This window comes from Synchiropus splendidus, chromosome 13 (genome assembly GCF_027744825.2).
Source record: "Synchiropus splendidus isolate RoL2022-P1 chromosome 13, RoL_Sspl_1.0, whole genome shotgun sequence".
NCBI classification, from domain to species: Eukaryota; Metazoa; Chordata; class Actinopteri; order Syngnathiformes; family Callionymidae; genus Synchiropus; species Synchiropus splendidus.
In genome coordinates this window covers 4763109-4789295 of record NC_071346.1, presented here as the reverse complement: position 1 = coordinate 4789295, position 26187 = coordinate 4763109, and the positions used below count along the sequence as shown (strand labels likewise).

General features: G+C 44.2%; 2 protein-coding genes and 1 long non-coding RNA gene across 6 annotated transcripts in view; 1 reads left to right on the top strand and 2 right to left on the bottom strand.

Moving 5' to 3' along the window:
• Window positions 1–56: 56 nt before the first annotated feature.
• LOC128769855 (uncharacterized) lies at window positions 57–3339 on the bottom strand. The gene is made up of 5 exons (XM_053883890.1): window positions 3207–3339; window positions 2284–2589; window positions 1411–1680; window positions 826–924; window positions 57–500 (listed from the first exon to the last, which is right to left on the bottom strand). The coding sequence occupies exons 1-5, from the start codon at window positions 3259–3261 to the stop codon at window positions 406–408; spliced, it is 825 nt and encodes a 274-aa protein (XP_053739865.1). The 5' UTR covers window positions 3262–3339; the 3' UTR covers window positions 57–405.
• Window positions 3340–6010: 2671 nt separating this feature from the next.
• The window catches only part of kirrel1b (kirre like nephrin family adhesion molecule 1b), a 64226-nt gene continuing 44049 nt past the window's right edge, over window positions 6011–26187 (bottom strand). Inside the window, exons 3-15 of one of the 4 annotated variants that reach the window (XM_053884310.1) lie at window positions 24202–24354; window positions 22997–23154; window positions 21832–21982; window positions 21556–21661; window positions 20147–20295; window positions 19812–19939; window positions 19091–19217; window positions 18081–18181; window positions 14690–14906; window positions 13077–13184; window positions 12104–12231; window positions 11190–11300; window positions 6011–10817 (exon numbers count right to left, since the gene is read on the bottom strand). In XM_053884310.1, coding sequence (XP_053740285.1) covers window positions 10206–10817; window positions 11190–11300; window positions 12104–12231; window positions 13077–13184; window positions 14690–14906; window positions 18081–18181; window positions 19091–19217; window positions 19812–19939; window positions 20147–20295; window positions 21556–21661; window positions 21832–21982; window positions 22997–23154; window positions 24202–24354 — 2249 coding nt within the window. In that variant the 3' untranslated portion in view covers window positions 6011–10205. The remainder of the gene's footprint in view (window positions 10818–11189; window positions 11301–12103; window positions 12232–13076; window positions 13185–14689; window positions 14907–18080; window positions 18182–19090; window positions 19218–19811; window positions 19940–20146; window positions 20296–21555; window positions 21662–21831; window positions 21983–22996; window positions 23155–24201; window positions 24355–26187) is intronic. The other 3 variants (XM_053884313.1, XM_053884311.1, XM_053884314.1) reach the window with 3 other exon arrangements.
• LOC128770076 (uncharacterized) lies at window positions 7558–25355 on the top strand. The gene is made up of 4 exons (XR_008416457.1): window positions 7558–7938; window positions 10138–10211; window positions 14703–14862; window positions 20149–25355. It is a non-coding gene; the product is annotated as an uncharacterized LOC128770076 (long non-coding RNA).

The window sequence follows — 26187 nt, the reverse complement described above, 5'->3', positions numbered from 1 at the left end:
GCACACAAACAGGCCCGGTTCGCAACAAATGCTCTTTATACATGTCGCAGCTCCAAGTTGTTTTTAAAGCGACACCCACAAAGAAGTGAGTGGTCAGAAGGAAATGAAAGTTAGTCAATGAATATATGGACCAGATGTTCTTTGCCATGAGAAGAACCATAACACCGAAGATAGTCACCAGAGCCCAAGCTAGTTCTTCACCAGTAGATGATCACCGTCACGCTTCAAACACTGTCATCGGCGGGAAGTGTCTATCACACCTCCATCTGGGTCAGAGTTCAGCGGCCAGGCTTCTAACCGGCTCTGGAAGGCAACAGCCGACGTAGCAACAGAAACGTCATTGGTGTATTCTATGTGAGTGAATTAGGATTTTGCCTGTGGGATCTCCATGACGACAGCTGCGGGTCAGTCGTCCAGTTCGTACACCGTCTCTTCTGCAGGAGGTGGCTGTGTCTGGTCTGGTGTGGAGTCTGGTGAAAGTCCAGCTGCAGTCTTGAGTCCTAGAAATGAGTTCCAGTCATCAGTGGTTCATCTACGTCATGTGACACATTGCTCTCGTCAGTTCTTAAAACTGATCAATGCCATTAAAAATGACATTTTTCCTTCTAAAGTCTTTTCACGTCTTTTTCTGTTTAATCTTTCTCTGTATTAATCATAATATTCAAAATGTCTTTCGAAAATACCAGATTCATGATCTTCTCACTTTTGCAGCTCAAGATTTGAAACATAATTCAACATTCTATTGAATATTTATATTTTCAGCAGACGTAAATTAACTTAGCAAATGTTGCAACTGTGTCCAAGTGTATCTTTGTGTTGACTCACGGCGCCCCCTGCAGGAGACTCCCGTCACCAAACAAACACCGACAAACACGAAGAGGAGCTGGAGCCACAGCAACACGACTGTCCACCTGATGGGAGCAGCTGTGAAGAAACGCAGGCAGAGATCAGCGTTTCCACTCTCATCCATCCTAGAAGACAATATTGTCACGACACAGAGGTCATGGATGAACTCTGTCTGAAGTCCTCAGTGACTGATGTAAGAGAAGAAGAGAGTGCAGGAGAGAGTCTGGACGTCCTTCAGCAAGTGTGTGATGAAGGCCTCAGACTGACGGGAAGACTGTGGAAGACAGACTGTGGCGTGTCTCTGACTGAAGCAGCAGAGGAAGAGCTGCAGTGTGAGGACGGTGACCACTTCCTTATGAAGTTCAGTCCATCATTCAGTGATGTTTCGGTTCCCACCACACTAACTTGCAGCCTCTCACAGTGTTTGTGGTCAACTGAGGCGTCACAGCAGCAGCAAGAGGGAGAGAGAGAGATGAGCTTGGTAGGAGAGTACAGGTCACTGACCTGACTCAGGAGTCAGAGGAGTCAGAGATGAAGAGCATTGATTGATGTCAAACATCTCACCCGCTGTTGCACTGCAGAAATCCAGGATTTGCATCGTGTCATTGGTCCAGCTGACCTGGTTGCTATGGTTACAGATGATGTTGCTGTTCTGATGGTAGATTCGGTAAGTGGATCCAGAAAGGTAGACCTCCTGCTGACCTCCATCCAGTCTGAAGGTTTTACAATAGCAGGTGAAGGAGCTAGTGATGGGACCCCAAGTCACATTGAGGACATAAGTGTCCTCACTCAAAGAGAAGCTAACCACCTTCAGCTGAACTGGACTCACTGGATCTGGAACAGAAGAGCAAACCATGAGCTGTGAAGCCTGTAGAGCTGCAACCTGGTGATGTCACATGACTCTGCTGTTGTTTCACAACAAGAGTGCAGCTATTCACCAGCAGAACCTGACTCTACTGAAGCCCCTCTGGCTCTGACTCAAGACTCAACAGTGATGGTTCCACACTGGAACTGAGCAGGAGCTGAGCTGCAGAAGAGGGCGGAGACAACAGAGAAGCGAGGCTCTGCACCTCAAGTTCTCTGGTCTCCTGTTGGTGGCTTGATGGTGTTTGAAGGAGTTGAGCTCACATCTCTCACTGTGAAGGAGCTGAGGTTCTACTCTGACTCTCTCCTGGATGGCTGAGCTTCTCTCTCTGAGAGAGAGTCCAGAAAACTCCTGCATCATTGACCTTGTTCTCTCAGTGGCTCCAAGGCTGGAGACCACAGGTGAGAGGAGGAATCCACAGGAGAGCTCTGTCTTCTGGCTCAGCTCTGTCTCCACCACAGATACAGTCCTGAAGAGGACTTCAGTGAGGGTCAACAGGAAACTGGTGGAAACGTTTCACTTCATCTTTAATACAGGACACATCAAAAGAGAGAGAATACTGAGACACTCACCCAGGACTTGGACTCTGTATCTTGCTACGACTCTCTCTTCACTTTCAGCTATCACAGCTGTGTAGTCACCACTGTCACCATGGTTCACCCTCCTCACCAATAATGAATGAGTTTCTTTAACAAACTCAGCTCTGCCTTCATAAGCAGGAAATATCACAGGTTCTCCTCCTGCAGATAATCTCACAATTCTGGTTGATCTGTTGTATCGCCAGAAAAACAGTTCCAACTTGCTCAGGTCCACAGGTCCAGGACCAGCCAGACGTAGATCTTCTCCCGTCTTCACAAACACAGTCTCAGCTTCAGAGGCTACAAAACAAGAGGCACAGTTACTCCAGCAGGTGCAGCATGGCAACACACTGGGCTCCTCAGAAGAGGATCTGGGGCTTCTCTGGGGTCTGCGAGCCTGAGGTTGAGCTTCAATCAATGAACTTCATCAAGGGACAACAACTAATGACACGATCAGGGTGTCTGTCTGGAGCCTGAGCAGAATCTGAGCAAGAATGAGGAACAATGACTGAGAGGAGAAACGCTCGATCATCTGCCCTCTGAAGCACCAAAACATGGAATATGAAACCATTAAAATTCCCACTCATTAAACAGTCTTCTTCACTTCCTACTGAATCTTTCATGCAGTTAGTTCTTGAGCTCATGTTTTCAGACTTGGTTCAAGCTCAAGTGAACTTTGGAAAAGAGAAGATACGGAGAAGAGCAGCATCCAGAGTCGACCATCTGGGAGAAGAAATGACAGTAAGAGAAAAGATATCTTCACTCCACACACCACAGACACTGGAACAGCCGTTTGTTTATCGTGACCGCGATGCTAAAGGTTTTAAACTGAAGCAGTGGAGATGAAAATCAGACGAAAGGATCCAGACGGGAGGAGAGACCAGAGGAGTTAAACCAAGAGAAAGAGAAGTTGTTACCTGGCACAGTGAGGCTGAGGAACAAACAGAGCGCGAGGTGAACCTTGAGAGCCATGTCTGACACTGAACCAGGAAGCTCTGCTGCTCAGCAGGAAGACCTCATTCACACTTCTGGTTTACAAAAGAACAAACAAAGAAGTGGCCTCTGCTGAGAGAGAGAAGCAGTTTCATCTGCGTGAGATGGAACTCAACACGTCACTTCTCTCTGCACACACAAACTTGTTTGGGACTTGTTTGAAAAGTCTCCTCGCTGATCGGACCATCAGCAGATGACTCCGTTTTATGCATTTATGCATCTTTCCACCACAAAGGACATCATTAATTGGAGCTGTTTAAGAGTTTTGGCATTTCCTGATGGTGTGTTTGGCCTTTAAACGTCCGTTTATAGGAAGCAAATGCTTGTTGAACTAGTCTGAACCGTGGGGAGAGATGGGCATGTCAGTAACCAGTACGCACCAGGAGGAGAAACGTAGATCAGGTGATGTTTCTGCTTTATAAATGGCCTCAAGCCGGTATTGAATTAAATTAAAAACAGACTTAAGTCCTTTGTTATTTTATTTTATTTTATTTTATTTTATTTCGAAGCACTTCCCTAGTTGGTGGAACCCCCACTGACCATGGCAATAAATTCTACTCTGATTCTGAAAAGAGTATATCGACTCGTCATTGCTGCAGCTCCTCCGCGGAGCCACCGCCAGATGGCGACCTCTCCACAGACTCCGCTGACACGGACTGCAGAGGAACAGAGGGGAAGCGAAGGACAAACGTCTCGGAGCGCATGACATCACTCTCGGCTAATATGATCATATATCTCCGGCAGTGCCAAGCTTGAGAGGGGCCATAATCCCGGCTGCTGCCGCTTCCAATGAAACGAGGGGATGAGACGAGGAGAGGAGGCTGTGAAGGTTATATCCAGACGCTGAGCTCTGGAGGAGGAAAATGACACAAGAGTTAAAAACCGGGCTCGTTCTCCCCTCTGTCCTCCAGGTTCCCTCCCTCCTGTCTGAAGGCCAGGAGTATAGTGGGACCCCTGACCAGGACACCAGCAACCACCGGCGAGCACACGGCAGTCTGCAGGGGTCAGTGTCACAAACTGAGTCAGTAGCGAGACAAAGTTCGCAAATCTTATTTCCAATTATTGCCAAGGTCAGTGAGGCTCCAGGAAACTAAGAAAGTGCTTTGGAACAACGTAAAGTAATAAACAAAACATAATACTACTACAGTGGAACCTCGGTTCTCGACCACAATCCGTTCCAGACGGCCGTTCGAGAAGCGATTTGTTCGAAATCTGAATGGATTTTTCCCATTACAGTGAATGGAAAAAGAAATAATGCGTTCCAAGCCTTAAAATAGTCTTTTGTAGGAGTGAATGTAGAGTGTCTGCTGCAGGTGGCTGTTCCTCTATGTGTGTGGCCGCTGCATGTGGGAGGGGTTGCCGAGTGAGTGAGGTCTCTCCAGAAGTGAAGAGGTGCCCGGTGCGTGTCCAGCTCTGAATGTGCGCTTCTGTGCAGTTTGGCTGTGACAAAGTCATAAACCAAGTCACGCTCTGTCCCAGACTGGCCTCATCCCTGTCCCAGCTCCAGCCCACAACAGGACATCAAACCCTGGAGTGAGCGCTCCAGCACCTCCCCTGTGACACTCTACCACGGTCCAGTGCGGAGACAGGAAAGGTTTTACACCTCAATATGAAGAAAAAACAGTCAGTAAATGTAGCTAACGGGACACGTCTGCATACAGAGGCTGCGTTATACACAATAACAAAGGGCGTCGTGGCTCAACTGATCGGTCTGTGCACGTGATGTTTTTTTTGGGGGCGTTCGAGTTCTGGATTTTCGTTCGAAATCCGAAGCAAAAAATCTCGAAATTTTTGTTCGAACTCCCATTTCTCCGAGACGTTCAAGGTACCACTATACTACTGCTAATACTACTACTACTACTACTACTACTAATAATAATACAATACATTGGAATAAAATGAAACAATAATAGAAATGATAAGTCTGATGCTCTTTCTGCGTCAGATGTTTACGATTTCCTCTCATTTTTGCGTCGACCTCTTGCTCATACTGCACGGTTCTCATCACACAAGCTGGCAACTGTTTAAAAAAATATATTTAGTGTGATAAAAACGAAATGACGATGGATAGCTAGATGATAAAAAGACATCAGGAAAAAAACATATAATCCCATGTGAGCTCAGTACTGTGAGTAGACGATTCAGCACGCACTGTTGGAGTTCAGCCTTCTGCGACATTTTTTTTTTTACGTTTATTTGAACACTGAAGCATCACTTCTGATTGAATGAAGGTCAAATGTAATATAAAAAAATGTATTAATATAATGTATTAATATAAATAATATAGAACTCACATCCTGATGGCTTTTTTGGCGATATGTTTCAATATTTAAATTTAAAAATAGCCGAAGAATAAATACATAAAGTTTGACAGAAGCCAAACTACCTCAGATCAACACAGAGTCGCTCGTTCACCTCATCGACTAGCTAACGTCTTCAGCTAGCTAACGTCACAAACTAGCTAACCCCATCAACTAACTAGTGTTATCAGCTAGCTAATGTCACAAGCTAGCTAACGTCATTAGCCATGTAATGTCACCGGCTAACATCTTGCGCTAGTCAATATCAAAAGCCAGCTAGTGTCATTGGCTAGCTAACGTCTCAAGCTAGTTAACATCAACGCGACAAGCAAGCTAGCATCATGAGCTAGCTAACGTCAACATCGCAAACTATCGAATGTCGCCTCACACACAACACCTCATGAAAGAGCCAGAGAGCGTTTTATGAAAGATGTATTTTATTTTCTTTTTCGTTATTGTGTGAAAAAATATTACATACATTTTGGGAAAACAAAGAGACAGACGAGGCAGAAAATCCAGTAATATCTCGGACGTTTTGTACAGTTCTTTTGGTCGATCCGGCGGCGCGACACCGAACCACAACACACAGGAACACGAGTCAGAAAGCAACGTACCGGACTATAAGGAATATATTCACGACTCCACACACACCGAAACACACACACACGCACCGTCCGTCTCATCCGCGACACCTCAGTTTGTTTATAGTTTGGCACGTTGGCTTCACCGGCTGAACAGAGGGGGCGCTCAGCTGCATTTAGGAAGGTTTGTGAGAGAAAAGTCTTGAAACAACTGACCTAATAATTCAAGAGGACCCTCCTTCCCCATTGGTTACAAGCAGCGAACACACACAGATGCAACACAGGAAGCTGTCATTTACGCACATATTCAACACAACTGCACTAGCTCTTTTTTAAAAAAAACAACTCTTGTCTTAACTTGCGTCTTGTGACTCCAAAAAAAGTCTGAACGGACGTCGAGAGTCTCAGCACAGCGTGGAGTTTCTGGCCTGTTTCCTGCTCCAGTTAGCAGAAGTGGAGCGCCGCAGTTTTACTGGCTTCATTTCACACACGCACAAAAGTATTTTTGAGTTTTGCACTTGAGAAGAATTTAGAAGGAATGTTCACATGACTTGAAGGGCGAGAATGGTTTTCATGATGATAGAAAAATGAAATAAAAAGTCTTTTCAACGGAACCGTCCACCGCACCAGTCGCGTCAGAAGAGAGAAAGGAGACGTTTTTTTCTGATTGCCTTCCGCAAGCGCCGACCGACTGACAGTTTCTGCGAATGATAATAGCAAATAGCTAACGCTGAATTGCTAATGTTGATTGTAAGCGTTTCCCTTCGAAGACGTGGAGAGATAAACGGAAATAGAACACAGAATGGATGAAAGTATGGAAGGCTCAACGTGAAAGAGAAAGTGATGAAGGAAAGAAGTGGACAGCAATATAGATAAGAATGAAAGAAAAGAGATATCATTTCTGAAAGGGTAAAAAAGAAATGAAAGATTCCTCCAACAATTCCAGAAAATAGTGGTTAAAATTGATTTAATTCAAAAGAAAATATTAATGTTTAGGTCATAATGAAAAATCTGTGAACTACAATTGAATTGTTTAGTATTTTTTAAGTTGAATAAATATTTCGATATTAAAAAAATAGACAATTAAAGAAATAATAGATGAATAATCATATTACTGAATGAATGATGAAGTAAAAATATGAATAGTAAAATTCAAAAGCATTTAAATAATAATAATTAAAATGAAAATAAAACATAAAAAAGGGAGATCCTACTGATTTACATATTCTATATAATTGTTACATTTTGAAAATGTTGATTTCACAATAGTGTACTTGATAGTCGTTTTTTTTATACTAAGAGGAAAAAATATATTTCATATATCAATATCTGTAATATTAAACAGAAAAAAATGACAAAAATATTCCAGAAACACACACTAAAAAATCAGACAAATTTACTAATATTTTGTAAAACAAAATAAAAAAGAATAATGACTAAAAGCAGTTTTTAAATTGGACACATTGTACGAGATAAATAATAATGTTAATAAATGTTAATAAATTACGCCAAATGAAAGTCTACTAGACACTTTCATCAGATTAAAATACCGTGGAAAAACTGGATCTGAAAGTCTAATGCTCAAGCTTCAAAGGCAAACATCTGCCTTTTTGCAGCATCGGCGTGTTTGTTCTTTTAAACGCCTTTGAAGGGTGCGCGAGTTGGCGAAGGCCTGGATGCGTCTCTGTGCAGTCGGTCGCTCTCCCTCCGACAGAAGGTCACAACAGCAAGTCAGATGCAAAACACGGCGCCGCTGTAAAAGAGCTTGTAAAGAGGTAATCGTATTCAGTAGCAAGGCTGAGATCTCAATAGAAAAGCTCCTCCGTCTGTTTCTCGTTCTAGTGGTTCACAGGGTGACCTTGGAGCGCCGCCTTTGTTTGAGGGAGGAAAGTTGTGGCTGTTTTTGTGAGGAGGAATGTCGCTATCATAGACAAGGTTTTCAAGCGGCGCTGGATTGCGACTTGGCCGCTACGAAAGCCGCTTTATGAATCGTGGAGCAAAAATCGATAAAAAGATAAAGCCAAGGAATGATCCTAAAAAAGGGTTGGATCGGACCATTTTTACTCCGTGACTCGCTTTTGAGAAAACTGCTGATTCAGCTTTCAAAATCCCCTCTAGTCTCTGGTTTCACTGCCAAACTTTGCTTCTTCTCATCTCAGGTGTTGACAGACACTCTGAGACCTTTGACCCCGCGGAGTTTCAGATCTCAACATCACGATCAGATGTGGACGACAGATTGACTTTAGGATTAAACTGCCAGGCTCGGCGCTTTGATAGCATCACGTATGTTCTGCTGCGGCGGTTTTTTGATGATAAAAGTCCAAAGAAGCAACATTTAGAACACTGATATCAAAAGCCAGTATTACACACCAAAGAACGCAAAGGGGCTCACACTTCATTATACAAGGTTCCATTTGAGTCCAAAGAAATACCTTCCATACCGACATTCTGATATGTTAGCGTGGGCTACGTTTACTAGTCGGATGTTTGACATTTTAACAGGAAGAAGAGGCACAGCTACACTTCCTTTCTTCAACTTTTAAAGTCACTTTATTGCTGATTAAAATGGGGGCTTTGAAGGGGGGTTTTGACCAGGTTTCGGGTTTGTCCAAAACATTTGGTCGTCTTCCTAAAGATGTAGGAGGAAAACCCACTGTAAAGTGAAAAACGTTTTAATGGACTGTGGGACACAAAGGAAAAGTGCTTTGTTTATAAGGTAGATTTTTAAGACGTTTGTTTTTCAGAGCTAGAAGAGCTGCCGCAAAGCACTGGACACAAGTCATGGCAATCGAGTTATTTCAATAGCAACAGCGAGCATGGCATTGTAGACAGTTGCACCTCTGTTTGCAAACAGTTAGTTCCGATTCCGAGAAAACCCAAATCCAAAAATATCCTGTATACCCCTGATTATCCTGGGTTTTTGTTTCAGAACTTCACTCCAGAACACACACCCCTAAAACCCTTGAAGGGCATCGATGCATCAGGCGATAAAGACAGCGGCAGGCGCCCTGAAACATGTTGATTCTAACCGGGTAAAGCTGGGAACTGAGCCAACCAAGGACTTGGAAAACCAGGTACCACTGTCCATAAAGGAAAATAGCTTCCAGAAGTTAACGTAGCCGCACGTCCTTCCCAAAAAGGCGGTTGAGTCGGGAGACTAGTCTCAACTTGGAACGCTGGCGTCATCGTTTTTGGGTTAAAACCGACATACTTCCAATTCCAGGGATCAACATCCGCATCGATTAACACCATCCAGTCCTCGTACACGTTTAAAAAAGTCAACGTCGCCCCAACCTTTATAAAAATACTATAAAATGCCTTTGAATGCCATTTTTTTCATACATTTCCGTATAAATATGAAAAAGATCTACTCTACTGTGCAAGCCAGAGAAACAGATACAGCTCGACACTCGGGGGCAGGGGAGGTATTTTTTGTACAAATTTCATTGGATGAAAAAAGAAACACGTCACAAAGACTCTGAGTGAAATGTTAAATATAGCGCAAAGCGATGATACAAAACGAAGCGTCTTTCGCTCAGATACAAAACCACGCAGTTCGCTCTTTACAAAAGAGAGTTCATCGTCCCGTGACGCTCACTCAGGCAGCGCCGTCCTGAACTGGCTGGATTCCGCAGAAGAAGAAAGGATTGGAAAAAGTGCCGGGTATATATTTCTTGTTAAAGCTGCCCAAATGCTGCGATAGATGCGTTACGTTGAGGTTTCCTGCAGGTTGCGGTTTCACATCTTCAATGCTGAGAAGGTCGGAGTCTCTTCCGAATCGTATTTACAGCGACTGGATGTGAAGCAGGCAGATGGTTGGAGAGCGTGAAGAGGACTGCAGAAGCTCTTCTCTTTGATTGTACCGCTCGCGTTTGCTTTCTTTGCAACTACAACCGAATGAGGTCATGAATGAATTTTGCACTACATTGCTGCTGACTATTTAAAGATGCTGTTCTTTTCTCTGTGGCGTTCAGGACCTGATACTGGGTCATGATCTGAACAGGAGCAGTGGACGTCCGTCTGGCCTGTCGTGAGCTCTTCTTTACACGTGAGTCTGCATCCGTTGTGTGTGTCTCTGGGAATGTTCAGAAGGTGGCGATGAGTAGGAGAAGCGAGTGGACGTTCCGTACTTCCCGAGGCCTGACTCCGGGCTCTGCTGTCCAGGCCCAGGTCCTTGTACAGTACCCTGTCCTGTGGGGTACATCTCATAGGCTGGTCCTTCTTCTATTGGTGGGGCAAAGCCAATGCGGTAGCTGGCGTACTGAGCTGGGTATCCATAGTTGTCGTAAGCCAGCTGGGTGGTGCTGTCCATAAGGCCACAGTCTCCAGGATAATCTCCAGGTGAAGGAAGCGCTGGATTCGGAGCCACTTGTTGGCTCTGCATCGCTCGGGAGAAGGTGTTGAACTGGGCGTAAGTTGAGTGTGATATCCTTGAGGGCGGACGCGGGTCATAACACCCTGCCCTGGACCCCGGCACTGCACTGGGTGGAACTGCACCTCCGGGGGCCGCAGAGGGTCCACTGGATGTGGCGCCGGCTGGTCCTGTGTTTGGATTTGGGGGGCGGAACTCCCCTTGGTAGTGGATGGCACGAGACTGGGGTCGCGCCTCTTCGTGGGTCGTGGCCCGGACGTTGTAGTATCCGTTCGTTGGATCCTGCGATCAAAAATGGTCCGAGATGTTACTTGATTGTGACACGTTTGTTGGTCTACTGAACGTGATTATTACATCCGTATCACAAACGTCTTTATGAGATTGCCAGCCAAAACTCGGGATTAACTTCAGACACCCTGCAGAGAAAACTCCGATCTTCGAACCATGCTTCTTACTGAGGAGAGCTGATCCTCATGCTCACTGTAGGGAAAGGGGTACTAGACAACATGCAAGGATCAGTGGTCATAAAGCTCCATGGAGGTGCCGTTCATGCAGCGTCCCATCATGCGTTCGTGACACCAGACAGGTCCGTGCTCCAGTATGTATCACAGCAGTTCGAGGGGCGTGGAGACATGCACGAGTCCGAACTCTCACCTTCAGCTCGTACTCCTCCCGGGTGTCGCTCTCGCTCCTGATCTCCTGCTTCAGGTCCATGTCGTCTTTGAACGGCTGAGTGGAGGGAGAGAGGGAAACAGAGGGCAGAAACTAAACCATCAAACAACAAAACACACAGACGGAAAGAGGGAGGGTGAGAAAGCAACGGAGGAGGAAGAGAGGGAGGAGAGAGGAGAAGAGAGATTCAGGTTTTTCATCCCCAAGAGGTGGACGATGGAGAGATGGTATGTGGATGAGGTAAGTAGTAGCCTCGCGGCTTGAGCTCCTTTTGGGATCCCGGCAGATGATGTCAGACCAGGAAACAACTCTTGTTGCTCCAACAGGCTTCAGACATGCCCTGTGATATCTGGCGATAGCTCGGGGGGAGGAGAGGTTCTCATGAGTTGGAACCTTCACTTGAAAGGGTTCAGGAGGCTCTGCTGTCCATAGGTCTCTCGAGTCCATCGAACCATGACACAGACATCCTTCAGTGTGTCAGGAAAACTGCAAGGCTTTTCGGTGTCGATGTTTGTGCCAGGGTTTTCTAGAGACCACGAGGAGCTCTGTCCCATGGTAACTGGGACGCAAGCTTGTGATTACCTCTGAATTTAGTGCCTAGATCTTTCATGCAAGTCGACCAGGGGCAGCAGATCCCAGGGGCCACAATCACAGAGGGTGCAATCATTTTGGGGAAACCCAGCCCAAAAACTCTAAACGGCCGTCGCCCAGCTACAGTCTGTTGGGTTTTCCTGGTATGGTTCAGAAAATGACGGACACAGAGACGGATGTGTGGAGGATGTTGGTGAAGAAAAGCAGGAAGAGCTTTTTGAATGGAGACAAGATCAGCGTGTTGATGAGTGAGCGCAGTCTTGAATGCCTCCAGGTCTCGGTGCAGATTCACGGCTCCTACTTACGGAGTACATGGCCTTGACCATTCGCGTTGCCGTGGACACGTTGGTGGTTTCCTCCTCAAGGCCCGTCGTCTCCTTGTTCACCGTCTCCACCTTGATGTCTGGCTTGCCGAGAGTGACGCCTCGACGACCTGCGAGAAGACCAGAAACACGGTCATCGAAAGGACGACCCGAAGCTTCCCTTCAAATTCTGACAAAATATACCAACAAGACGCCACCTTTAAACCGCTACACTCCTCAGCGATGGCCTTTTACTTATCAGCAGGAGAAAAATGATTCCCTGGACAGAGTGTCCTGCCTTGGGATGCCATCCTAGATCACTGAGCTACCGCCACTGTTTTTGCTTGGGGAGCAGTGGTTCTACTCTGAGTCTCTCCTGGATGACACCTTACAGTGAAAACCTTCCTCCGCTCCAAACTGGAGTAGTGGTCAGTGATGCAACCGTGCAGTAAAAAGGTTGCACGTTCAACTCCAGCCTGAGGCAACCCTTAGGTTGAACCTGGGTCCGGTCAGTCTGGACTTCACACGGTCTCCCTGAGCTAGCAAGGGTTTCCTCTGGGCCCTTCGGGGGCACATATTCCCAGGTGGGAATGAACGCTGCTCCGGATTTACACACGGAGCTGGATTCCTCTTCCGCGCTCCTTGACTTCTTCAGACCCACATGTGTTTTACAAACACTGATTTATGTTCATTTATGCAAATTGCCTTTCCGCAGGCTGTTTACACAATATATATGAATCTATAATTCAAACGCCATTTCAATATTTGCTTTCAGTTATTTATCAGTGTTTGACTTAAAAACATATATTTGACAAGTAAAAGGCGGAATGTTGCGGGGCGTCCCGCAGCATGAATATTCATGCGTCTCATTTGGATTACACAGCTGGCGCATGACGTTTCTATCAGAGGTGACAGATGAAAGACTCGTGGAGGAGCCGGAGTCGCCTTGCTCCCGCAGCCAAAACGCTGCACTTACTGCCTTTGCGTTGGCGGTAGAGGAAGAAGGCGAGCGCCAGCAGGATCATCAGCAGCAGGATGGAGGAGCCCACCGTTCCACCGGCGATAATTCCCACCGGAACAATATCTGAAACGCACACAACGGGGATGAAGGACGGCTGCTGCCGCATTGTGGAGCAAACCTACACGCTTGAGTCACAAATCCTGCTGTGAATTTGATATTAAATCTGTGAAAGGCTGCTGGTGTTGATAAGGATGAAAATACTGTTCACGTTAACACGTCTGTTGTTTCTCACTCGCGGGATCCGACAGCTGAAAGAATGAGACGCAGCGCTGACTGACGGAGCGTGAAGGAATCATTTTTCCAATGGAATGTGACACAACAAGCGCTGGAAATAAATTGCACCCAGTGTTCTGAATGGACTCTGGACGGTCCGTCGGGTCGATCGCAGCCCCCCCGCTGCTGCTTCAGACGCACGTTCAACACAACAAATACAGTCGAGAATAGATGTGCGGGGGATTTATACACAGCTGGTGTCAGTAGTAGGATGCTCATAGTGCAGTTCAGTATGACATTAATATTGTAGTACTCGGTTTGGTCAACAATACACAAAATGAAACTCAACACAAAATCCAATGCTATGCACATGCTAACACAATGCAAGCGCAACACAAAAGCAAAGAAAACACGAACACTGTACTCTCACAACGCCATGCACATGCTAAGCACACACAATACAAACACAGCACGGCATGTACACAACCACACAATTTGCAAACACGATGTAAACACTACATAAACGCAACACAAGTACAACACAACACAAAATAAATTCAAACAATTGGTCCATACAACGCAAAAATAAAGTAAAGCAGACAGTACAGTAGCTAAATGCTAATATAAACTCACAAGTGCAATTCAACAGAAGCACAACACAACATAAACACAACTGAGCGAATGCAGGTCAAATCACGACGCTAACACGACACAGATTCAAAGGCAAAGTGCACAAATCCAACGTGGATGCAACGCGAAGGCAAACACAATGCTAATGCGCTAGCCTTGCTAGCCAGGATCATTCCAGCAACACCGGCTAATATTCCCTGCATGTTCTATCTATGATTTCAAGCAAACATTTTCACTTAGTGCTACAAAAACATTTTTAGAACAGAGTTCAGCATTTACTAAAATGTTCCTGTACAACTGTTAGAGATCATTTGAAGTTCAACATAAGGAGGATGTTTTGAGGACATCTTTTTGAAAACATTACGGTATGTGGAAGTGGAAAACGTTGGGAAAAAAAACTGTTGAGGATGAAATTTAGGCATCAAATAACTCCACACAAAGTTGTGTGATATCAAAGGCAGAAGAGAAGAAAACTTCCTGCTGGGAACATTTTGTGCAACACGCTCAGAGTGTTTTCTGAACGGTGTTGTAACAAGTGAAAAAAATCTTTTGAGGATGAAATTTAGGCTTCAAATAGCACATTTCAATGAAAGGCTCCCACAATGTTGTGTGATATCAAAGGCAGAAGGGAATAAAACTTCCTGATGGGAACATTTTGGGCAACACACTTTTAGAAAGAGACATTTCTCTGTGGTTGTTTGCTAAAACCAACATCATCTTCTTACCCGTCTCTTCCAGGGTGATGATCATGGTCCCCGGGCCGAAGGAGTTCCAGGCCGTGCAGTTGTACGGCGAGTGGAAGTCAGACTCCATGACGTTGTTGATCGTGAGCGTGGAGAGGACGGCGCCACCTTGGGACGGCGGCTTGCTCTGCTCCACGGTGTACCTCTCCATCAAGGTGCCCTTCTCCTTCTCCCAAACGTTCTCCTTCCAAGCCCAGACCTGCAAGTCAGTCAAAAGTCACTGTAGCGCCCCCTACTGAAGCGCCACGACTCAAACAGCTCCACGGCTGAACCTACAGAGGACAAACTGTCCACACAAAAGTTGGGGCTAAAAATACACTAGTAATCTGGCAAGAGTCGTGGTGGAAACAATCCACTGAAATATGCAGAATCCTGAGAAAGAAATGAGTCACATAAATCAGCACAGACGCACAAACAAAAGCCTTCTGCGAGTGTTCGCCAGCGATAAACACTGGAGCCGCTGCTTAAAATCTGCTGAGGGAGAAATTTGAGGATATTAAATATGAAAGACGCTGATATCAAAAATACATCGCCGCCCGTGTCGGACTAATGCATCCTTTAACCCGGCGCTCTGAGATGTGGCGATGGGTCAAGTGGAAATGAGCGAATTAACAATGAAGCTGAGCTTTTGTTTTTGGACTCCAGTGGGGGGTGCTGCAGGGTGCGACCCTCGTACTTAGACTTTTGGCAGACACACCATCATGTTTGGAGTTTTGGTCTGAGGGCAACGGATTGGAAACTTGAAGAGGAATTCACAACCTGAGAAGACGCTCACAAAATGAAGTTTTGATTCTAGATTTGAGAGCTGGATCGAACTCAATTTAATTTAGAAAAATTGGCCAAAATGTGTATTAATAACTACTGTAGATACATTTACCAACAACTGTGAATACATATCAGTCACAAAAATTAAAATAGGAAATTGAAATATTGAGAAATATTATATAGTACATAAAACAGTAGCATACAACAAAAAATTCTTAATTATGAACTAAAAAAATTGTTTTACAGTAAAACAATCCAAAAAATTAATTGAAAAATAGCAATTAAATGACGTCATAACGCCCGAAAAAATAAATGAATAAATTGAACAACTAAGAATAAATATCAGTCACAAAAATTAAAATAGAAAACATAATATATATGGTAGATAAAAACAGTAGCATATAAAAAATGCATTTATAAAGTAAAATGTCTTACAGAAAAAAACCCCCATAAATAAATAAATAAAAAAATGTGGAGAAAAATAGCAATTAAATAATACGATATCCCCCTATAAATAAATGAAAATATAAATTTCTAACAGAATAAACATCAGTTACAAAAAACAATAGATTGAAATATACACAAATATATAGTAGTATCTTCCAAAAATTACATTGACAAAATAAATTAAATATACCACAATTAAATGCAGTAAATCTATCAAAAAATAATTGGTAAAAAATAACCAATGAAATAACAGTATAACCTCCTAAAAATAAAGGTCATAAGTTGAGCTTCAGAGGCAGAGATGGGGATGACCTTTGACCTCAGGCTCAGTCACAGCTTCCAGTGTTCATCATCAGCGTAACAACTAGAAAATAAAGGCATAGTCCTCCCGTAAAAACGTCCCCCAACTAACCACCGGTGAGATTCCCCGAGTCGGAGGCCCTGAATATCTTCCAGAGAACTGTTTTTTCCATCCAGTCATTTAATCTTTAATGACGTTTGGAGCTGAAAATGAGCGACTTGCATTAGGAGCGTTTGCTTTTTGTTCCCGAGCCCCAACCTGACTGTGTAAAGTGATTTACACATGGAGATGAGCGCACTCACACACACTCCAGCACTCCATATTTCATAAGTCCTTGTGTCTCTGCATTAAGCTGAGACTATGATGTCGTATCACATTATACGCTCCGCGCTCCCTGCCAGCGCCGCCGCGGCCTGCAGCCTCCTAAAAGCTCTGATTTCTGTCATGTCGGCGCCGCACAATTGGATAATTGACGCTGAGAGCTACAGATCTCTACTCTCACTCCATTTTCCCTTCATTTCATTCACCCTGGCGCAGGATCTGGCCGTCACACCCTTCCTCTGATTTGGTTTCAGTTTGGTGAGAGTTTCAGCAGCAGAGAGGATCAGATGGTGGTGATCACACTTTCAATTTGAGTCCCGTCATCTTCCGCCGCTCTGAAAGAGGGAAAGCGATGAAAGCCAGTCGAGGTCGGGCGCTGCTGCCGCGCCGACCCGCCAGTCTGTTCAAGAGCTCGCTCTTCAGTAGCGAAGGCTTGGGCCCCTTGAATCGACAGAAGATTAGAAATAATATAGAAACAGAACCATGTGTTTTCTATGTCTGTTCAGTCCTGGTTAATTCTATTTCAAGTGATCATATATATATATATATATATATATATATATATATATATATATATATATATATATATATATATACATAATTTCATTTTTTGTATGATGAAATAAACAACAACAAATTTTCTTCAGGCAGAAGCCAGGGCACCAAAAATAAATGAATGAATGAATGAATAAGCTAAATTTATCATATAAAAATGAAATAAAATGAAAGTTATAAAAAATGTACTTCCTATAGTATAGTATAGTACTTTATAGTTATTGATTTGACAATAAAATAAAATAATAATATATTTTATATTATTTATATTATCATTTATGACAGTAAATATGTGATTTGTAATTGTAAAAAAAAAAAAAAAAAAAATACAGAATACAAAAAAAATCATGGAATTACAAAAAAAAATACAAATAAAATAAAGGGTCAGGGTTTAACCCTAAACAAAAAAAATATATAAAAAAATAAAATAAAATAAATGTAATTAAACAATGCTACAGATGAAAAAAAGCAAGACAGAAGAAAAAAAATACATGTAAAGAAGAAAGAAAATTAAGATTAAAATTAAGAATAAAAATGTAAAAATAAAATATAAACAACATAAATAGCAATTCGGACAACAAAACAGAATTGAAAAAGTTAAATGGCATGAGACAAAAATGAATAAATAATAGATAGATATGAAATGAATCTCTGTTAAATTTGTTTGATTTAGGTGCTGCAAACCAGTTGAAGGTGATTTGGTCGCCTCACTCTGAAACCCTGAAACAGAACGTAAATATTGTCCTCAGCTTCCAAGATCATTGGCACGACTCGCTTCTCAGCCAAACTGCGATATCAAACATCCAGACGTCTCTCCAGGGCTTCTTGTGTTTCTCTTTGATTTCCACCAACAGCAGCTGTTTCTGATGACTCACATCTCGCACCAGAGGAACAGACCATTCACACAATCTCATGAAAGCGTGACAAAGCTTGGCTCCCGCCAGAGACTCCACTGGTCTGAGAGTAGAGAGGTGGTGGACTCACGATCTTGTCGGGCGGAGGAGTGCTGGCGATGTAGCATTTGATCTCGCCGCGCTCTCCACGGACAGCAAACTGGACTGGGTCGCTGGAGATGATGGGAGGACCTGGAAGAGTCAGAGGAGGGAAGAGACCACCATCAAAGTTCAGTCGGACTCTGAGGTCGGAATTTAAAAGTCCGACTTTCTCTGTGTAAAAGCAATGTGAAAAAAATATATAAATTAAAAATACATAAGAATGTACACTACAATAAATAACTATTATATAACAAAAACCGAAAGAAAATATATGTACACAAAATCGACCAATAAAATAATATAAACAAAAAAAAAAACAGTCAATCTAAGCGTTATGAAATAATACAACCATTTAAAAATTATATTTAAAATATAAATAGAAAAAAATGAACAAAAAATATACAAAAACAGTAAAATGAAATATAAATAAAAAATAAAATAAAAATAAATAAATCAACAAATAATAATTTAGCCTCATCCAAAGACAAAATGGAAGACAAAAAAAAACTATTATAGTTAACAAGGAATAATAGAAATAAAAGTGCAATTTCAAATTGTATAAATACGCAATAACAATATTAATAAATAGTAACATATTTAAATAAAAGTAAAAATAAAATACAAAAATATTGGAGTAGGTTATTTAAAGTATTAGAGAAAACAGCAACAACAACATTGATAATACATGAATGAAATAATTTAAAATAAGAGCATTTTAAATATGTCTTTAAAATAAAAAGACAACTGAAAGTTGTGAAGTGAAATTAAAAATGCCAAAACCTAAATAAAATAGTAATTAAAAATATTGTATCAAAATCCAAAAATATATATTAAGATGTGTCCTAAAATAATGCCTTAAATAAAAAAAAAAGTTTTGAAATAAAAAGAAAAATGAAACAGGATAAATGATATGAATAAACTATAGAAAAAAACAGACAAAAAGTCTGGGGAATAACAAAGTCATCTTAAAGTAAAATGAAAACACATTAAGAAAGGCACCGTTGACGGTGAGCATGACTTCCGTCTCGCCGACTCCGATCCGAGGCACGATGGCTTTGCACACGTACTGTCCCGCGTCAGCCTGACTCACTGACTTCAGGTAGAGCTGGTTGTTGTTGCTGAGCACCTGTGACACAGAGGAGCAGGTGAGCGCCGCCAGAGCCGTGAGAGCGGAGCCAGCCGCAGCGTCGGGAGGATCCATATTTCATTCATAAAACATGTTGATTCAGCCGCCAGGCTGCATTAGTTTTTCCTGGAGCCCTTCTTAACTTGTCGGCCATGAATTAAAGATGGAGGATACGGAGACGAAGGCCGGCTGCTAACCGACAGCTTTACACCTGAGCAAACATTTATGAGGTCGGGCTTCCGTCTCCTTCATATGGAAGAGCTCCGGAGGAGGACAACATCTCCGTTTCGTATCGACAATACAGTGTCAGGCCGCTCCGTCCTCTGTCTGAGACTCAAAGCAGAGCTGTTGAAAACCTTCAGTTGGGTTCTCACTGGGAGGTCAAACCAAAACAAACAAAGGCTTCAGTCCCTCTCCGCCCGGGCGACAAAATATGTGAAACACAAACCTTGAATTTTTAAATTTCAATGAATAATTGAGCCTCCTCCAAAAGCAAAATCTCTCCACTGAGAGGGAAACGTGAGCAAAGGAGGAAAATAAAGCAACGGCAGGACAAACTTCGGATGAAGACGAGCAAATGTTTGGAGAGCTCACCATGCTGGAGCCTTTCTTGGTCCAGGTGAGGGTCAAGGGCGGGTTCCCGGACCACTTACAGTTGAGGGTCACGTCGGAGTCTACGTCGACGGTGACTGGACGAGGCTCCACCACCAGGATGGGACCGACTGAGACACAAACAGAGTCATGCGACGAGGCATTTCATGGAGATGAAAACTCCACACTAACTCCAACTTTTTTACTTTGAAAAATGGTGCAAAATACAATACAATTAAAAAAAACATATATGCTGATCCAAAGGCAAAATGTAAGACAAAAAAAACACACTGAAAAAAAACCAAAACATGACCTCCACCAACACTCTCTCTACTCACAGTGGACGTCCACCAGGATGCTGACGTTGGTGCTGCCGACGGCGTTGAAGACCTGGCAGGAGACGGGCTCGGTGAAGAAGGAGTGGTCGGCCGTGGTGACGAAGAGGCTCTCGCGGGCGCCCTCCAGCAGCACGCCGCCCTTTGCCCACCTGACGCAGAGCAGAGGAGACACTTCATCTCCCGCCCAGCGCGGCTCCTCTGCCCCACACCCTCCAAGACAAATGGCTTTTTGATGGCTGACACTCAGGAGTCAATTGAAGCCGATTAAACTTTTGTGTTTCCCAACCCGAGGGGAGCTTCCGCGTCCTGCCAGAGACGGCGGCCATAAAGGTGAATCTCACGTTTGATGACATTTTAATCGAGAGTCAATACGCCGAGCGTCGGAGGACCTGGCCCAGTTCCCAAACCCAGACCCTCCAGTGGAGATGGAGAGCGTTAAAGCGGAGCAGCGGTTTCCTTCCGTCGAGCTAAAACGCCGTTTGATCGTTCAAACGTCGATTCCTTCTGATTCAGTCCCACCAGCTGCAGCCGTTCCCCTCCGGAGCAGAGCGCCGGGACCGCGGAAGGAAAACCGTTTTTGCAATTAAGAGATCGGTTCTGCATCTTTACTGCTGCAGGAGGAACAAACAGTGCAGCTCAGAGAGTCTTATTGGGTCTTATTGGATCACAGCAGAAGCCCATATTGGACCGGGACAAATGAAGCAACACATTTCACTTTCATAGAACATTATGACAAAAAAACCTCTAACCACAGCAACAAGTGCACTGAAGAATCACCAGACAGATCAACACAAAGTATCCACCAGAAAAACCCCCAAACTAAATACAAATAACAACCAACACGACAAATTCTTAAACATGGCTAAATTAAAAATAATGACAAAAGTACAATACAACAAATCTCTATACACAAAAGCAAATAGCTAAACACAACATGTCACCACACACAAAAAGACAATGATCTAACGCTGTAAACACGACAAATTATGGAGATAGAGGTGATGAAATGGCAACCTATAATGTTAGTTCCTGGAACTGGCTTCACCCTTTCTTCCTGTTGCTACGGTTAGCGTCAGTGCTAACTTGGCTAGCTCCGGCTTGCGTGGCCTCCCTCACCCTCACCTTCCTCCTGCTATTAATATCCTTATCCATTTTCACTACCACTGTGTTTCCTTGTCGTTTATACACCTCACACTCTCTGCTGTAGTGACACTGACAGCTTATAAAATTACACCAATATCCAAATACGTTATTAAAAACGACAACTGCATCGTGAACAAATCAAATATCAAATAATATAACAGTCGCTAATGAGTCATGAATCATTTTGTAAAAATAATGAAGCAAAAAACCTCAAAACGGAAGTATTAAAAACTAGCAGTTTTGTGTTGAGAGAATTAGCTTCTCACCTGTAGCCCATGATGGGCGGGTTAGCAGTCGCCTGGCAGGTGAAGGTGACTCTCTCGCCCTCCAGAACTGAGCGAGGCTCGATGGACAAGGTGACGGTCGGTGGATCTGGAGAGGGAATGCGACACATTTCGGAAACAAGTCAGTAACAGATCCCTATCGTTGGCGATAAGGTCATAAAATAAGGACTTCAAATGGAAATGTTAGCAATATCGGCAGCAGCCAGGCCTGAATGAGTGTTGTAAAGTCTAACTGTGATGGAGTAAAGGTTTTCGTACGGTGAACGTTGAGCGTTACTGTCGATCGCTTTCCCATGGGAACCGCCGGGTTGGTTGCCACGCAGCTGAAGTTGCTGTTGCTGTCGGTGTCAGCCGGCGTGATGGGCAGGTAGCTCCTGGTGGTGACTCGCTTCCTGTCTGGCAGCACTTCCTGTTGGTCAGGAAATGGCAGGATTATTCAATGATTCCAGAGAGTCGGTGTGTTCACAGGCATCAATATCGTCGGCAACACCACAAGCGTGCGCAAGCTCTGAAGTGAAAAAGTCTTGCATGACTCTGCATGAGTGAGAGAGTGAGTGTCAGCTGGCGGTGTCTGACACGTAGGTGTGATCAGAAGGCAGCGAAGTGCGAAGGTGTCGCCTGTACCTGCAACTTTATTTATGTTCCTGATTTCTCTCATTACAATATACATTTAAACCCACACACCACGAACTGGAGCTTGCTAGTTAAAATTCCAGGCGTGTTCCTGGGTAGTCACGACACATCAAGACAAGCTTGTGATGTGTTCCACCGGCTTGTATCAGAACTCAGACTTCACAGGTGCCTGTGAGAGAGAATGTACGACACCAACACGTTCATCCAGCGCCTTTTTGTCTGTCATTGTTAATAACGCAGGCTTTTGTGCGGCAGAATCCAACAATCGCTGAAAAATGCTCTCGTTTTGATTCCGAGACAATCAGACTCTTCCTCTATTGTGAGTCAGTTAGCGTGCTGGTGTGTGAATCTATCCTCTTCAAGATGAGAAAAAGCAGGCTTCATAGACAAGCAACATCTGTCAACAGGGAGGAGGACGCGTCATGACTGAAAGCGTCCGTGTTCAGGTGCCGCAATCGCTCCAAACAGGCCGCGTGCTGGCACCATTTGTCTTTCATCCGCGCTGCGCTGTGAAATGTAAATCTGTAATGCAGGAATCCTGCGGTGTTTACTGTAATTCCTCTGGCAAATATCATCCCAACAGCCCGACAAACACACGGAGGCTTTCAGGTTTCTTCAGAGGAACAGCCTGCGCAGCTATTGTACTTGAATTTGGAGATAAGCCCTTCAAATCCAGCAGTAGGCAGCCAGATTATGCAGATCTCCTGTAAGTGCGATAAACTCTTCATGCTTTAATGTGCATTTTGTGTTCTGTGCAGAGTGTGTGTGTCTGTGGGAGTGTGTGAGTCACCGTGGCATGGTAGGCTCCATCCACGGGGACTCCGTCCTTGGTCCACTGAATGTGGGCTGCAGGCTTGGCTCCGCGGGTCACACAGCTCAGGTTGTATGGCGTTCCAGCCATCAGCAGCAGCTCCGGGGTTCCCTCCACCACCGGGTCCTCGGGAGGAACTGGACAAGACACACCGTGAACGACACAAGAGATGAAGGAGAGTGAGGTGTTTAGGAGGTCAGAAGGTATAAGGTATGTAAAAGCTGGATGGTGTTTTTAATGAGAAGGGATGAGGTCAAACTGAGTGTTAGAAGCAAGATAAAATGAAAGAGATGTGAGGAATATAGGTAGGTTAGTGTCTCGGTAGGTAGGTGGGTCGGTATGTAGGAGGGTAGGACAGGATGCAGATAGGTCAGGAGACAGGTACATAGGCAGTCATATAGGCAGGACAGGTCATAGGTAGATGGGTAGGTATTGAGATAGTTGGATAGACAGATGGGTATGTACTGTAAGTAGGTACAGGAGGTAGATAGGCAAGGAGAAAGGGGGATAGGCAGTAGGTATGGAGCTAGGTTGGTAGGACACACACAGGATAGGTTAGTCGGTAGGGAGATGAATAGATGAGAAGGTAGGTAAGTTGAACGATCGGTAAGGCAGACAGGCAGGTCGGTAAGGCGGTATGGAGATATGTTGGTGGGTGGGTGGTAACTCAGGATAGGTAAGTCGGTAGAGAGATGAGTATGTAGAAAGGTAGGTAAGTAGAACGATCAACAAGGAGATAAGGGAAGCAGACAGGCAGGTAGATAGGTTAGTAAGACAATAGGTAGGTATGGAAATTGGTTGGTGCACAGTCGGCATATGAATCGTAGGTACTGAAGGTGGGAAAGGAGCTCGATCAATTAGGTACGTATGGTTGGAGGTGGGAGGTAGGCAGGTAGAAGGGGCTGATAGTTGATGAATAGCTGATGAAGTATGAAGAGTATGAATGAAAACAAGATGGAAAATAGTAAGGTAGCTATTCATCATTGCAAAGATTGTGGGTAGAACTCTCCAGGGAGATATGCTGTTGATGAGGAAGACATGTTTTTTGTTGAGTATGTATGGACATAAGACAGAGGCTTGTTGGTTAGCAGAAGTGTGGCGTCACATTCTGCAGGACAAACATCTTTGTTCTCCGAGTTTCCTCTGTGTGGCTGTGATGACTGGAGAAGCTGTGATCCACTTACTGAGCACGTTGAGTTTGGCTCTCCTGGAGCGCAGCGCCGCCTCGGTGGCCTGACACTCGAACAGAGAGTCATCAGAAAGCTCCGAGTGGGAGATCTCCAAGTTGTACTGGCCCGTATCCAGGGCTCGCAGGATTCGATATCTGGGCCAGGCTGCTTGAGAGGAGCACAGCATGGTTACAGTTAGCGAGGTACGTGAGGTTGAGAGCCACAGACATCTTTTCATCATCACGGTAAATATTATGGGATGCGATTATGAGTCTCAGCTGGGAAACTGACCCAGTTTAGAAGCTGGACTACCATCAAAATATTAAACACGTTGATGCCCAGACAGGTTTGAAAATGAGCGACTAAATCGAAACAGAAGACAGAGGAGCACAGCGTCCGCCGCACCGCCGTGCTTTTTATCGAAACAAACACGCCATGAATGGAGAAACCTTTAAAAGCAATCTCTTCTGTTTTCCCCCGTCCTGAGCTTCTGCTCGCAGCACTGCGCTCCACAGACCCGCTCTGTTTACCCGACACAGCAAACACGAAGGAGCGGTTATGAAATGCTGAATCACAATTGTTCTACATTAATGAGAGACGACGCTCAGCAAACAGGACATGTTTTATATGAAAATGTCAAGAGCGATGAATTAATATCCAAACTTTGAAGACCTTTACAGAGAACTCATTTCCTCAGCAGTCGTACGCGGGAATACAAATAAACACATTATCTAGCAGAAGACGAAGGTTACCTTTATGTTCTAAACAAAACTTTTCCGACACAAAGAAAGACGCCGTCTAAACATTGCAATAGAAAGAAAGGTTTTTAAAAATAAGGTTAGATATTCAACCCTTTAAGGTACTATCTTTGGTTTTCCAAAAAAAAGTTAACTAGAATAAGCCCTTTATTAAAAAATCATTTCTTTGCCTGGCCAGATGGGGGCAGTACGTGCAGGATTGTTTCGATCGAAAACATTCTTGGCAAAAAACATTTTTGACACTAGAAACATTTTTTTCAGAGTGGATTCGCCATGTTACTTTTAGCATCTAGCTCACGCCTTGACAATGCTATTGCTGGACGACATCGCCATCTTCGTCCGAGTATTTGGAAAAATGATACAAAACACTGCGAACTGAACGGGGCGGAGTCGAGAGTCCTGAACCAGACGGTTTACAACGTAATGACATCGGATGGCAGTCGTTTTTGGCGAGTGAAAAGGTCTGCGTACAGTTCCCCTTTCATGTCGCACAAACCTGTGTTACATAAACGTTTTGGTTTGAGAAGTTTTGGCTGGAATTTACCCGTTTTCTTTTGGAAGAAAAACATAATTGGGTGTGACGTCCCACTAGGGGGCACCCTGTGATCCTTGTGCCCGTCTGTACCATTATGATTCAGATGGCACAGCAGGCAGTTGGGGTGCAGAGAGGTAGGTGGAGGGGGGCAGGGGTACAGAAGTATTAGTGGAGATTACATCATCCACTCCAGCACCTTGCAGCATAGCAACCACAGAGGTGACAGCCCCCCGGGGAGATGGAGACGGAGAAGAAGGCGGAGGATGAACAATAAACTTGCACACTGATGCCTGCAGGTGGTGAATAGATTAGTGAGGGAATGTAGCAAGTAAACATGAGCGCGGCTCTCATTAATAAATATATTCTTAAATGATAAACAAGAGTCTGCTCTCCACCGTGTCACGATCCCAACACCTACGCTCTTGTTAGCGCCGCAGCAATAACCTTTTACATGTCACATCTCATCGCGGCAGGTCGTGTTCCGTCTCCACAGAAGTCAAAATGAAGCCGAGGAGCGGAGTGATGAATGAGGAGTGTCGCGAGTGACGGAGCGACTGGCAGCACAAACAATTTAAAGATAAAAACATAAGGTGGGTGGCGGCTGATGGATGGAGGAAAAGGAAAACGTGTTGATCAAAAGCTGCCGTCACGTCGGCGGCTTGGAAAGTAGCTGCAAGGACAAAGGGAGCATTACCGACAGAGGAGGTG